Source organism: Parus major, chromosome 1A, assembly GCF_001522545.3.
Source record: "Parus major isolate Abel chromosome 1A, Parus_major1.1, whole genome shotgun sequence".
In the NCBI taxonomy this organism is placed as follows: Eukaryota; Metazoa; Chordata; class Aves; order Passeriformes; family Paridae; genus Parus; species Parus major.
This window is the reverse complement of record NC_031773.1, coordinates 34504638-34519062: the sequence shown is the minus strand read 5'-3', so window position 1 is coordinate 34519062 and position 14425 is coordinate 34504638. Positions and strand designations below refer to the sequence as shown.

General features: G+C 44.2%; 1 protein-coding gene and 1 long non-coding RNA gene across 2 annotated transcripts in view; one reads left to right on the top strand and one right to left on the bottom strand.

Moving 5' to 3' along the window:
• TRHDE (thyrotropin releasing hormone degrading enzyme) overlaps positions 1 to 13342 on the bottom strand; it is a 211945-nt gene extending 198603 nt beyond the window's left edge. The window contains exons 1-2 of the mRNA XM_015628042.3: positions 12085 to 13342; positions 6309 to 6582 (exon numbers count right to left, since the gene is read on the bottom strand). Of these exons, the coding sequence (XP_015483528.1) occupies positions 6309 to 6582; positions 12085 to 12905 (1095 nt within the window). The 5' untranslated portion in view covers positions 12906 to 13342. The remainder of the gene's footprint in view (positions 1 to 6308; positions 6583 to 12084) is intronic.
• A 39-nt stretch (positions 13343 to 13381) lies between these two features.
• On the top strand, positions 13382 to 13989 carry LOC109022638. Its single transcript, XR_004497525.1, has 2 exons — positions 13382 to 13530; positions 13949 to 13989. It is a non-coding gene; the product is annotated as an uncharacterized LOC109022638 (long non-coding RNA).
• The last annotated feature ends 436 nt before the right edge of the window (positions 13990 to 14425 follow it).

Here is a 14425-nt window from a genome sequence, read left to right as displayed (position 1 = left end):
AACCTGAAACAGAATGGGTAAACAAATATTGATGCAGTGAATCTGAAAAAGCTACCATTTCTTTGGATTCCTATTGTATTATAATACAGCTTCCCACTTAAAATATTTCACAGTAGTAAGCACTGAACTGAGTAAAAGATACTTGCAGAACCAGCCTTGTTGGTTACTTGTTGTTACTACAGAGAAAATTTCACAAATGCAAAAGAAAGAACAAACACACCTATCTATACCCATGTGTGCTTTTCCAGCCCCATGTAACTGCATACCTCTCAATACACTCTAACATACATTTTATCTTTACCTGTTTGATGAAAGCTGTTCTGAAGCAAGTCTGAGACATTAGTAATAAAAAGCAAAAGCTAATTTGCATCATTATAAGATTCACAGACATCTAAAGATTAAACATTACAAGTCTGCATTGTACCAGGCTCTAGAAATATGCCTGGTGCTTCCTGTGTTAGCTGTTACCTGTTTATCAGATAAATGTGTGGCCTCCCAGTGGTAAGTGATGGGCTAACAAAAGTTATTTTGCAGGGCTTTAAAAGTAGAGCACAACTCTGGAGCTGGACTTAAATTCAGGTTACAGGGGAAGGAAATTTTAATTGAAGACCAGTTCTACTCTTGATAGCAAAACCATTCTGCTGTAAACAATATGCTCATCCACGAAGAATTATCTCATGTATAATTGCTTCAATACTGATTAATAAATAATAACTGATGAAGAGACTTTGCTGGCAGTTACTACCATCAGCTGAAGAGAGAGCCTAAGGAAAAGCCTCAGGCCTTTAACCCAGGTATTCATTAGCTGACAGAAATTGCCTGGTCTTGAGGTCATTCTTGCTATTAGATAAAAATATTAACACATTTTTCAAATACAAAATAATTTTATAAAAGCTACTGGCTGAACTGCATACTAAGTGCATAGTTATTTTAAACAAGACTGATATTTTCAGGTTTTTCTAGCAACTAACAAATGATAAAACTCACTGGGAAAAAAAGTTGTTCTGCTGTTCAACATGGGTTTTTTTTCTTTTTCTTAAACTATTACTGAATGTCAGCTCTTTAGTCTCCTCAGACTGATCATCACACTTCAGATAAGGGAATGCCCAACACAGCTGTTCAGCTGGAACCACTGTACTATATCCAGTCTTGTCTTAAGGACATAAATAAAACCATGGTCCCATGCTGGAACTAAACCAACATGAGCTGCTGGACATGTACCGATTCTGACCTAAATCTGCTTATGTGACTCTGTTCACTAGCTCTTCCTGGACAAAAGTAATTTTTCACTTGTGCAGAATCAAGCAACTGTTACTACATTAATCCCATTTTGGAGACCACTTCATCTTTTCTAGTTATATTAAGCCAAACTGACTAAGCCCCACCAAGCACATGTCTGAAAGAAGTCAATACCAGGACCTTTATGCAGGCTCCCTGCAAGCCAGAAAGCACTACAGAAATAGTAATTATTTTACTGTCTTTTAGCCAGATTATTAGAGCTCCTCCTCATTGGCCAGGATAAGATTTAAATGCACTGTGAAGCTTGTGAACATTAATTACACCTTAGATAAAGTAACACCAAAACAAAAGCAGTACAATAAACGTTGATTTTATTCTGATATAATTCTTATCGTAAGATCTTTCTTAGCTTCAAGATCTTTGTATCATGACAAAGTACTCAGCACTGATAGCACTACAGTAACCTTTAATACAGCTGAAACCAAGACAAACCTGGTCATAAAGGTCTCTTCAAAACAGAACATGCATGGGTTCAGTCAGACAGTGGAGGTCTTACCCTGAGCAGCTGACCCCACTGCAGTTGGCACATGCTGCCAGTCCTGCAAAAGGTGCTGCCACTGCTTTGCAATAGAAAGGGTAGGAAAAGTGAAACTACGCAAAAATCCTCTTTGGGTACTGCCTTCCTTCAGCATTTTTCCACCCACTCACCATCACCCAGCTAGATAGCCACTTTCTTTCACAGCTGCTCATTCCCATCTGCTCTGGTACTGTCTGCAATTGTCTCTCCAACCCCTGCATCCACAACTCCTCCTGACTTCACTCCTTTCCATACACTTTCTGTTTTTAGCAGATACTCCCCCTGACCAGAGAAACACTTCAGTGTTGTCAGCTGTCATTTTATTTCTATACCTATCACCACATCCCATCCACAGCAAAAAGGAAGAATAGGAGAAGATGAATCTCCCGGAAACATCTTTTCCAGCATTACATTCATCTCCAGTGATACACTATGTGCTCCCTCCTTCCACTCATTCAAAAAGAGGAAGAATTTACAGGGGAAAAAATGAATTAAAATAACTTACAAGACACTGAAAAGCCATGCAGGAAATAGCAAGTTTTCCATGTTCACCTGACAAAGGAATGAGAAACAGAGGGTTTGGAGAATAGAAGCACTAATCCAAGCAGGGGAAAAAATAAAGCAACAATAGTAGGAAAAGCCATGGTGACTGAAAGCACAAATAAAATCAGCAATGAAGGAAAGAGACACAGAGATGATGTGACAGACAATACAATCCAACCAGTGATATTTTGCTTTTAAGAATTACTGACAAAGAACATATGATGCATGATTAGGAAATGCAACGTAAGACTAGAAGCAAGCAAGGATGTGGAGGCAAGTGGAGTTTTCTGGATTATTGTACTGTGGAAAAATGACAGCATACAGATCCCATGATCTTCCCCAGCTGCAGCTGGTACAACTGCTAGAGCCATACACTGATCAGCTAAACCTGCTTGCAAGGGCACCCCTCTTCCCTCAAAACAGGATTATCTCAGGTACAACCCTAGTAGAACTACACTGCTCCCTAGTCCATAGCAGCATAGATGACTGCAGCACTGTCCTCTCCACAGGAATAAAGTTTGCTAAAGACAAAGGCAGTTACAGGGATTTCCTGAAATCCCAGCTGAATCCAAGTAACATATTATATACCTGTAATACATATAAAGTCAAGTCTGCTTTCAAATCACCTAATCTGGAAGGCATTTGGGTCAGACCCATATAGATTAAAGAGTTATGGATGTGATAATGATTCACATCCACTATAGGATGCTCCTGAAAAAGAACTACTTGTCTTAATTCCCTTTTCCCAATTAATTTTAGTGTATGAAACATAAAACATCTTCAGACAAGAATTATATACACTATAGACTCATTAAATATTTTGATTGGCTACCTAAGCTTTCCAAAAGGCAGTTTCTATTTAAAACTTGACTTGTATTGAATGTCATGCTTAGGTTTAAACTAATTTTGAGTGGCATTCTTTGGGAAAAAATGAACAGTTAACATTTAAGCAATTTTGAGGAAAAAAAAATCTGCTTTTCATCTCACAGATCAAACTTCTATTCCTCAGAATTTATCTACCTTTGACTACAGCACTTCATTAATACTGGTCAGCTGGAAGAGAAGTGAGATTATAATCATTAGCATGCTGTCAAAATTTGAAAGGACAGCCCACTCTCCCCAAAATGTTTTGTGAACCAAAACCATGTTCATAGAAGTGCCAAAAGAAAAGCAAAAGTATATGCAAGCTGGAGTCCTTTAGGTGTCTACTAACAAATCTAATATACCCTGCATTAATTAAAATGAAGATTCACCAATGTAAGAAATAGCCTATCAAGATGCTTCAGCTGAAGGTTTGGGTAATTTTCATGAAAATCCATTCATTTTTAGAAGCAAACTTACTTTTACTATACAGTTAACTTCCCTGGATATGGGGGTAACTATATTTTTGTAAAAAGTGGCTTTGAAGAAAACCAAGAAATTTGAAATTCCATGTGCAAGGATTCAGATAATTTCAAATTCAACCAGTAGCATCCATGAACTCCTGACAATGCAATATAAGAGACTCAAAAAGATGGATTACCTCAGCAATTCAGCTGAAAGAACGCAGTTCTGAAGTACTTGCTGTGAGTTCATACCTTAAAAAACACTCAACAAAACTGCACCATGATAAAAGGTGATCAGATCCCAAATGGAACTGAAAAATAGCAAGATATATCTAACCAATAACTCAGTGCAAACTATTTCAGTATTCCTGGGCACTAATACACCTCTGTGATAAGGGCTTTATAAAAAAATACAAGAGCTGAAACTCTAACCAAACAATTTCATGGGATAAGAGACTATCTCAATCTATGCAGGATTTTGGTCTTCAAGTTTTCATGAAGATTAACCTACTAATTTTCATAATTACTGGCAAAGTTCTGTACAGTGGTGAAGTCAAGCTAGTGGGATATACATATGTATCTCCCACATGAGCTGAACCAACAGACTCCAGCATAACTGTAAGGCTCTAGTAACCATAAATTCCTGACAAAAGAATACTTGGATTTTCTCTTCAGATTCCAGGTAAATCGACAGTCTTGAAAACAGTTTTGGAAAACACAAGAACAGCAGAAACTTATCAAATGTTGTCTACAGGACATAAGTGTGCCTCTGTTTTCAAGGCGTCAAATATATTCAAGCAGCAAAAGCCTACAGGATATGAGCTCTAAACAATACTACCAGAAAATGAGTTAAGGAAGAAGAAGGTTTCATGTTTCAGATTGATGGTTCTGAGGTCCATTTCCCATGTTTTAAATATTTGGTTATGCCAATGGCAGTGATAGGACAAGGAGTAACTTGTTTCAAAATAAAAGTGGTCAGGTTTAGATTAGATGTTATGGAGAAATTCTTTACTGTGAGGGTGGTGATACACTGGAACAGGTTGCTCAGAAAAGCTGTGTCTGACCCATCCCTAGAAGTGCTCAAGGCCAGGTTGGATGTGGTTGTTGAGCAGCCTGGTCTAGTGAAAAGTGTGCTTGCCTATGGCAGGGGTATTCAGAACTAGATGGTCTTTATGGTCCCTTCCAACCAAAACTGTTGTATGATCCTATGACTATTACATAAGTCTCAGCAGTTCCCATATCATTATAGTTAAAGCACATCAGGAAAACCACTTCCTAGTCATATTTCCTTCTTGTGGTGCCATAGAGTAGTGTCACAGTCTCCTGGTCATGGTATAAAAGGGCTGAAGAAAGGACTCCAGTGTCCTACCCAGCTGTTCCAGTAACAAAAAGATGTATTTGTTGATCCCTTCAAGATGGCCTAAATGATATGCCAGTACTGTCCTGGATCTACCTTCCATCAGCACAGCCTCAAATCCATGCTACGACTCTGGCAGTAGCACAAAAAGTCAGATCCGTGGACTGTCATGGCTGAAAACTTACCACATTTTTAGTTACTTTTCAGGTCAGTTTTCAGCCAGACCATATGGCTGTACAGAACTGATGGCTGGCAAGCGAAGGCCAAGAATACCTTTGGCTCAGAGAAGGCAGATCAGCTCCCTACACTGCAACACAATGCTTAGGCTGGTTTAAAGTGTTCAAGGAGATATATCCTGATAGGAACAGTCTGCAGTCCTTCCTCGTGTCTCCAGGCTACAGCACAAAAATCATATAGCATTTCCAAAGTATAAGGTATAACCTTTGCTCAGGTTAACAGCTCAAACTGTTGTCTAGTCCTCTGCTTCCAGAACTATCTCTGTTTTGTTATCCACAGTAACTAAGTAGGAAGGGTTTCTCTGTTTTCACCCGAAAAATCAAGACAACAGCACTGTGAAATATTCTATTAAGTTGACAGTATTTTCTCCTGTATGTTTTGGCTTATTATACAGTTCTGAGCTTGGTACTTGTACGCAAAGGCAAAACTGATATAAATAAAGGATTTTTTCAAAGCATAACTCCTGGAATCATGCCGTACTTGCAAAAAACAGTTCCAGAAACTTAGTGCTTCCATCAAGCTCAGGAAGTACACAGGTCACAAAGTCCTGCTCCTGAGCAAAAGATCTAAGAGAGAAACTATTGTATCAGCCTCCTGAGCTAGCATACAGCACACCAAGGGACACGTCAGTACTGAAGGAAGGAGACTGCAAAACTTACCAGAATTACCACTTTAATAATCTCATGAACACTGGTAATGAAAAGGCTACAGGAAAAGGAAAAAAAAAAAAAAAAAAAAAACACCTTCCCAAGAAAACCAAAGTGTAGTTTAACAGCATATTTAAAAGTTGCAAAATTCATCAGATAAGCCCTACTAAGCTAACCATTTAGAAAAGGAACAAGACAAACCAAAAATGTTACACAAATCTCCAGGAAAGGTCCCAAACAATACACACAATCATTAAACAGACCAGCAAATTTTAAAAATACTAATCAAGAAAATATTTTAAGTATTTGCTGGTACAATCCCTTTACAAAAAGTGAGGGTTTTCAAAGTAATGAAATGTATTTGGTACATTAGAAATACTTACAACTACTCCACTCTTGGTGACAGTTTCCCGGTATGTGAAATTGCACACTGCCCAAGCCAGGTAATAGGTGGACATGAGAGGGGTCTGTGAAAAGTGATCTGTAACCCATCCATCTTCTTCAAAAACAGAAGTTTCAACTGGCATGTTGGACAAAGATAAGTAAGTTGCTTGATGTCTGATGCTGATTTTGAATGTGGCCTTGTAGATGGGCTCATCAAAGCAAGGAAAGGCTTTTCTGGCATGAGTGGGAGAAAACTGCGTAACACCAAGAAACCTAGAAATTCAGAAAACAAAAATAAAAACTGATTACTAACTGTGCCTAGCACTTGATTCATAGACATACCACATAAGACACTGCTTGACCATTGTGGTCTAAAGGAGGAAAAAATTACAACTGTACAAAACATACAGTGTTTGAACACTGTTTGGTCTTCTTATTACCTCTACTGCAATGCAACAGATACAAATTAATGGTCTACAAATTTCCTACAAATATGTAGACACCAAACTGATACTAAATAAATCAACCCCTTCATCAAACTTCAGGTTCTAGCAGTATTGTTCATCAATATGTGGGGGAAAAAAGGCGTGCTACTGCTGGCTATACAATGTAATACAAGCACGCAACACACTTGTAAAACAAGTTCAAACCAGGATTTAACAGCCTTCAGGGAATTCACTCTGCCCTGAGACACTGACAGGGCGCTTTACCTTTCCTTGGGCACAAGAACTTACGGTCACAAAGTGCACTCAGGAGGGTCATTGTTTTCCACTGCTGATTACTCCTCTACCAGCTGCATGCAGGCCTGGGACACAGTATACTACATGTGCTGTGTCTGTGCACATCCTGAAAAAACATTCTGTGAGCTTTGCAGAATCACAAATGCAAGCAAATGATTAAACCAGCACTAAATATTTCACCATTCTTCTACATGTGCTTTTCTTTTCTGATGAATTTTATAGAGAGCAAATCCATACTCTCAGTTAATGAGTCAAACTATGGAAAGATCTCTGAAGGAGGTAAAGGTATTAATTATGCACGTATGGGAAGAATGGGAAGGCTCTAGCTTGACAACAAAACCTGTAACTGTTTTCTTTGGAACTAAATAAATTTTGATCCAGATAGCAAATAGGAAGCTTTCTGGATGGAGATCTGCATTTACACATTTGGAGAAAACACATGATCTTTTTGCAGAAACAAGAAGTTACACTTAAAAGGTTGAATTATGGAGTTTGGTAAGAGTATTTTCTGTAGGCATGTAGAATGAGAAAATTACCATGGGCCAACCATGTAAATGTGAAGGTAGTATGTAGGCTTTTTGAGTGGTATTGATTCATGTCTCACCTTCCAAGGCTTCATCTGTGGAAATAACTGTGCAATTTTAGATACCAGGCAAACATTTATCAAAATTTTAGAGGCTGACTAATCATCTGTTATTCCTCTGAGGGAAAAAGATGGGTGGATAGCTTTGATGTAATGAAAACTGTGGCACCTATTATTAATCAGTCTATAACCATTAATCTGCAATATGATACTCTAACACTGACAGAGCAAAAAACATAGGTAGCCCATTTGGAAAATAAAGTATCTAATTAACTTTTTCTAAAACTTTTTGGATTTTACAATCCACTAAGTTTATTGGAATGTTACGCCTTTTCTTGATAGAACTAGATATATGTTTACCAGTGAATTATCACCTCTTGCAAAAAAGGATGACTTTTTAAAACTTTGAAAAAATTTTCCATCACTGAAGCAGATACCATTGGTCTTTTTTCTAAAATAAAGGGTCTTTTTTGGCTAATAATTGTTGAATGAATTCATCACATTTTTCTTGCCTCATTACAGAACATGGATTATTAAAACCATCATTTTGGATAAGGTTGCTAAATCTAAGGTAAAAAGTTGGTGCCAGATATCCCAGTGTTAATCTAAAAAAAATCCCATATTATCAGTGGATTTGCATTACTGCAACAAAGCCAAATCAGCCAATTAAATGAAGCAAAGCAACTTAATTTATATGCAAAGTATTTCAAGTGGACCTGATTCTGCATTCTAGGCACACTCTAAACAGCTACAGACATCAACAGAAGCTTCAAGTGAGCATGGAAAACTGTACTGGCCTGTTATTAATAAAGCAAGAATGATGAACTTTCTTCTGCAAGTAACAATTTTAATGAGCTTCAACACACACGTAAACACACACTTAGGAAATACTGTTTATACTGTGATACTCTCTAAATAAGGAAGCTTTCCCTTCTCCTCTCTCCACATCTTCCCTCCACTTCTCAGAGATATTATCAGTCATATTTTAATACATATTAGGCCACTGAAACAATCCCTTCACCAGGCTAATAAACCCTGGTAAACTTCATCTTCTGTGGTTTCACAGACAGACAAATATATCCATATAGACATAACTGGGCAAACACAGGGCAGTCAATATTTTTTACTAAAAATACATCAACTACCCATAGGAGGGATATTTATAACATGTGCATTACTATCAAACATTGATTTGCTTGTTGTGCCATAAAGCAAAACAAAGAACACCTTAAAACTGCTTAAAAAACTTAACCATTTAGTTCTAAAGAAAACAAACAAGCTAAACCCCTAACATTGTTTATCTATTTCACTCTGTGTTCAAAGTAAAACAAGCAGACTTCTACAGCATGCCAAAAGTGAAGGGCAGGTTGAGTATTTCATCCTTCCCTTTACACACCTCTCTGGATACCAACACTTTTACCTCCTGTTCCCAAAAATATCAAAAGTTGTACTTGAGAGAAGGACAGGCTCACAGTCTGTCTTCTCAGAATACCCATGGCAGTAACTTGCAGGTTTTAATTCCATCTTGTCTATTAAAGAAAGACATGTTTCCTCAACAACCTTTATATTTTGACATCTTAGTTGTTACAAGGCTAAAGAATGTCTTTGTTTTGCTTGTGTGATATAAGAATTTTTTTTCCTTTTCATTTATGCCAAAGTTTGATGTTCATTTATATTATGCCTGCATACTCATCCAGTATTCTACACTAGCTCTGTATTATATTTCTGTTGATTACTGTCAGTAAATTCTAGCACATAATGCAAAGCAAACTTGTAGCATATCACCGGCATTTTACATTTCAAGTACAATAGGAAAGATTTTAGTCAGCAAATAAATACTTCTACGCAGCCTTTACATTTCAGGCTGATTTACAGCATTCACCTGTGAAGGCCAGAGAAACTAACTTTAGGGGGAAAAAATCATAAAGTGAAGGTATTAGTATGTTCATGATGCCTCACAGCAGAGTTATTTGCTCCTCATGTACAACAAAAGTGAAAAATGATGGTTTGGACCCTTTTACAGCAAGTACTACTCCAATGAGGCTGCTATATTTTAATTGAATATAAAAGTGTCAAAAAAATCAAAGCCCTGCTGGAACAGCAAGGTCTCCCAGAGCATGCAAGTCTATCTGTCTATCATAACAGAAGCTGTCCATATTTGAGGACTAAAAATGTTTATATATATATATCATACTGAAAAATGGGTTATTAATCAGAATACAAATTGTTACTGTAAGAATGCTCTCTGATCAAAAAAGTTCCCTAGTTCCGAATGGGTATTATTCACTTTATACTACAGTGAGTCATTAAGCCTGTGCCAGTGAAAAGGGAAAACACTTCTTCTATTTAACACCTGAAACTACAACCATACAATGACCACAGTTTTAAAAATGTTTTACTGAAAGAAATGTAAGTGAGCTGGTGTAAAGGAAAAAACATGCCACTGTTTTCAATACAGCAATGCTATCTTATATAAAGTATTTTGCCCACGACTATACTTAAGTGTATTAAAAACAAAGTCATTTATATCTGAAAAGTTACACACAGAGCACTGCAAAAATATTTTACCATGACCTTCCCCTGTGTCTTAAACTATCCTGATGACTGAAACAGTGAATAGACCCTTTTTTTGTTGGTGATGGTTTCTAAATTTTAACTAGGGGATCGGTATTGAAGTGTAGTACAGTAACTCTGGAGAAATGTCACCGCCACACCTATTTGACAGCTCAATTATTCCTACACAAAGTACACGAGAATAATAACTGCTTAAATAACTTCTCAGATTTGTAAAGTGAATTATACCCCCTGCTGTTAACAGTATTTTGTTTTCTGATTTGCCCATTTCAATACAAGTCTGTAAGAACTCCCAATTACCCCAACCATTCAGTCAACCGTGATAAAAGGCATTTTATCCACATCTTTTCTTACAACTGTGCTTTTTCAAATTTCTTTTTTATTTCACTGTGATGACAAATTGCAAAAACTTAATTTTGATCCTGCTTGCGGTTCTAATATCAGGCTTTTTAAAATTGTCAGTAATCATAGCAATGAAAATACGTTTTAATAAAAGGGCTTTTGACTTAATTGAGTTGGTGAGAATGCCTTTCATGTCTTAATATTTTTGCCCAGTTCTTCCAACTATAAAGTCTTTGTTTCACTTAGATTGCTTTCACAATCTAAAACAGTAAGATTCAGGAAAAGAAAACCTGTGATGTGCACAGGTATTTAAAGAAAGGACAGCTTAAAAATAATCCAATTCTAAAATTATAAACCATGCCAGAACTATCAAGAAGTCCATCCCGCCTTTCTTTTCCACTACAAGGCCTCAATGTGGTTAGAAAACACCTTTAAAAAGAAAGCCTCTGTAACTGGCTAAATGGGGCCCTCCACAGTAACCCTGCCTACCGCAACAAGGGCCTCGACAGGAACCCAAGGGGCTTTAACTACGTGAGTAAATACAGATAAAGACTGAATCTTGCTATGCCTGCAAACGAATCAGGTTTGCCGGGTCACAGGGTGTAAATGTGCAGCGACCCACCGGCAGCAAGCAAACGTATTCATCTTATGTGAAAACGCATCCCACCACGTTTTCGCTTTACCTAATAGAATAAAAACAAAACACAAGTCTCGCTGTCCGACACGCTGCTATTTGTAAGCTGACATGGCTTTGTCACACGAGGGCACATGGCAGCCGGACAGTCTTTGTGTGAAACAGAGCCGGAGTCTCTGCTCCACGCCTGTCCTGACAAGGTCCTAGCGGACGCTCTGCTCCACTGGTGCCACCCTTGCAAGTTTGCTCCTTTCAGCCGTCCGTCCCCACACTGCGCTGGGGCATCTCCGGACCCGCCGTCCGCTGCCCGCAGCCCTCCCGGCTCACCAGCCGGCGGCCCCGGCTAACCCCGGCCAGCCTCCCGCATGGCCCCGGCTAACCCCGGCCCGGCCTCCCGCACGGCCCCGGCTAACCCCGGCCCGGCCTCCCGCACGGCCCCGGCCCGGACCGCCCCGCAGCCCGAGGCAGCTCCGCCCGCCCCCGCTCGCTCCCGCGCAGTCCCTCCGCCTCGGCCGCCGTGCAGCCGCTCTCACGGCTGTCTCACGACACCGGCCGGTGGCTTGGAGCGGGCAAGGGCTCGCGGTCCCCGAGAACCTCCGCATCTCTGCCCTGACAGCCGAGCCCTACAGAGATGTCCAGAGAGAGGTGGCGGGAGGAGGCGAGGCCTGGACTGCGCTCACCAGCCGGCCGGCCGCTCCCCCCCGTAGCCCCCTCCCCGCGCAGCCGGCCGAGCCACGCACCCTCCGGCGGGACCGCGGGGCCGGGCAGCGCGGAGCCCGCGGCATCACCCGCCTGGCGGCGCCGCGGCCGCCGGGTCCTAGCGCCGCCCTACCCGAAGTTCGGCGCGGGGGCCGCCAACTTCGGACTGAGTTGGGTTTGAGGCGACGCGGCCCCTCCGCTACCTTCGCTCGCCGTGAAGGACGTAGGAGCTGCGAAAGAAGCCCAGCAGTTCGTTCTCGATGAGGGCGTTATAGATGATCTTAAGGTTGTAACTTCTCTGCACCTCCAGGCTGCGGTTGAGGACCACGACGAACACCTGGGTCTGGGGATAGAAGAAGGTGCGGGCCACCCGCACCCCGCCGGCCAGCTTGTCCTCGGCCACGCGGACCGCCTCGATGTGCATGCGGTGGGCGTGGAGCACGATGTAGCGGCTGGCGTTACGCACCTCCAGCTGCACGTTCACCTCCCCGCTGAAGGTGAAGTTCTCCATGAAGGCGCTCAGCATCAGGTTGTAATGCAGCGGCCGCAGGTGCCGCGGCAGCCGCGGCCGGGCCCAGGGCGGCAGCTCCCGCCGCCGCTGCCACTCCTCCTCCTCCTCTTCCTCCTCCTCCTCTTCCTCCGCTGCTTCCCCGCCCCGCGCCTCCTCCTCCGGCCTGCCGGGGGGCTGCCCCGCACCGGGCGGCTGCCGGGCTGCCCCCGAGAGGCTCCCGTTGCCGCCGGCCCGCGGCGGACCGTCGGCGGCGGCGCCGCACTCCTCGAAGCGGACGCTGAGCAGCACGGCGATCATGGTCACCGCCAGCAGCGCTAGGATGGAGACGGCGAAGCCCAGCACCAGGCGCTTGTGCACGGCGATGTGCCGCTCCGTAGTGCGGGGTCTTGGCCCCGGCGCCTCGGCCCAGGGTCCCGGCGGCAGCCCCCGGCTGCCGTTTCGCAAGGCGGCATCCTCCTCGATCATCATGGGGGTGACGGGCGGGCGTTTCTCCCGCTTCTCCTCCAGGGCCATCACGGCAGCGCCGCCCCCGCCTCCCGCGGGGCCGCCGCCACCCGAGGGGGCCCCGAAAGCATGGGAGACTCCGGAGCAGGGGGGCCCTCGGCCCGCGTGGGACGCACCGTCTCTCACTTCCCGACGAGCCGCATCACCCTGGCCGCCGGGAGCCCCGCGGGGGAGCAGCCCTCGGGGAGGGGAACGGGACGAGGTCGGGTCGGGTCAGGCAAGAGGCGGCGGGCGCTCTCCGCCGTCCGGCCGCCGGGCCACGCCGCGCAGGCAACTTGTGTGGCTTCTGCGGGGCACTTCAGCACATGCCGCCGAGCGCACCTCGGCGCCAAGGGGGAGGGCTCTGCCGCCCCGGCCCCCCCGCTAGCGCCGCCGTCCGTAAGGAGCTCTACTTCCCCCGCTTCCCGAGCCGCCGGGGCCGGGGTCAGGCTCCTCGCCCGGCCCCGGCAGCGCCCGAGCCATGCGCGCCCCCGGGGCGCCGGCGCGCAGGTCGGCCCGTCCCCGCGGGGCTCGCCCGGCACCGGGGGCGGTGGCACCGGACAGCGGCGCGGGCCGGGCCCGTCCTCCTCTTCCTGAGAGCGGGTCAGGCTTCGGAGAGTCGCTCTTCTTATTTTCTCTTTCCTGTCTCCTGCAGGTACAGAGCAATCTCCCGGCTGGCTCGAGCAGAGGCGGCTATATATAGGCACCGGGGAGAGGCGAGGGAAGGGAAGGGAAAGGAAGGGAAGGGGGGAGAGGCGGGCAAGCCCCGCCGCCCCTCGGCTTCAGCGGCTGCTCCGGCTGCCGGCGGTGACGGCGGCGCCCCGGGGGAGCGGGCGGGGGCGACGCGGGGACGAAGGAAGCTTTTCTCCGGTGTGTCACACGCGGCGGCTCCGGGGGAGGTCGCTGAGGCGGCGGCGGGAGCCCCGGCCGGGGCGGGCAGAGGGTGAGGGCTGGGCTGCGCCGGGAGTGGGGAGGCTGCAAAGCCTCCGAGCCGCAGGACTGCCCGGGATTACACACAAATGCGTGTGCTCTCCACATAAATATTGAATGCCCTTACTGTGTCTTATTTATAGAGACTTAATAAAGAGCCGCCGACTACGTGTTTGAACGACAATAGTGCTGTCATACTAACGTGAGGATGGAGCTCCGAAAAGGATAAATACTCCTACTTAAATCGATAGGATTAATATGCCCCGAAAAAAACCCCGCGTCGTAAGCGTTGGCTGCTACTTTCAGAAATCCCCCTGCCGTCAGTCCGCGGCCCCAGGACTCACTCTCTTACTCTCCTTCCTGCTAGTGCTGAACCCTCACTCCTCAGCTGCAGGGATTTAGAGGTGTGTTAAATGCTGCCTGCGATAATACAGCAACACTTGGCACCCCTAGGAGTGAACCCCTGTCTGAAAAACCGAATCAGCCTGCTTTTTCCACCTGCGCCCAAACTTTTGTACATAGGATCTGCAAACACACAGAATTAATATATACAGCAAGGATCTAGATCAATGTCTGAAAGCATCTCTATTCCCCTTATTTTGCTTGCATACTTCAAAAAC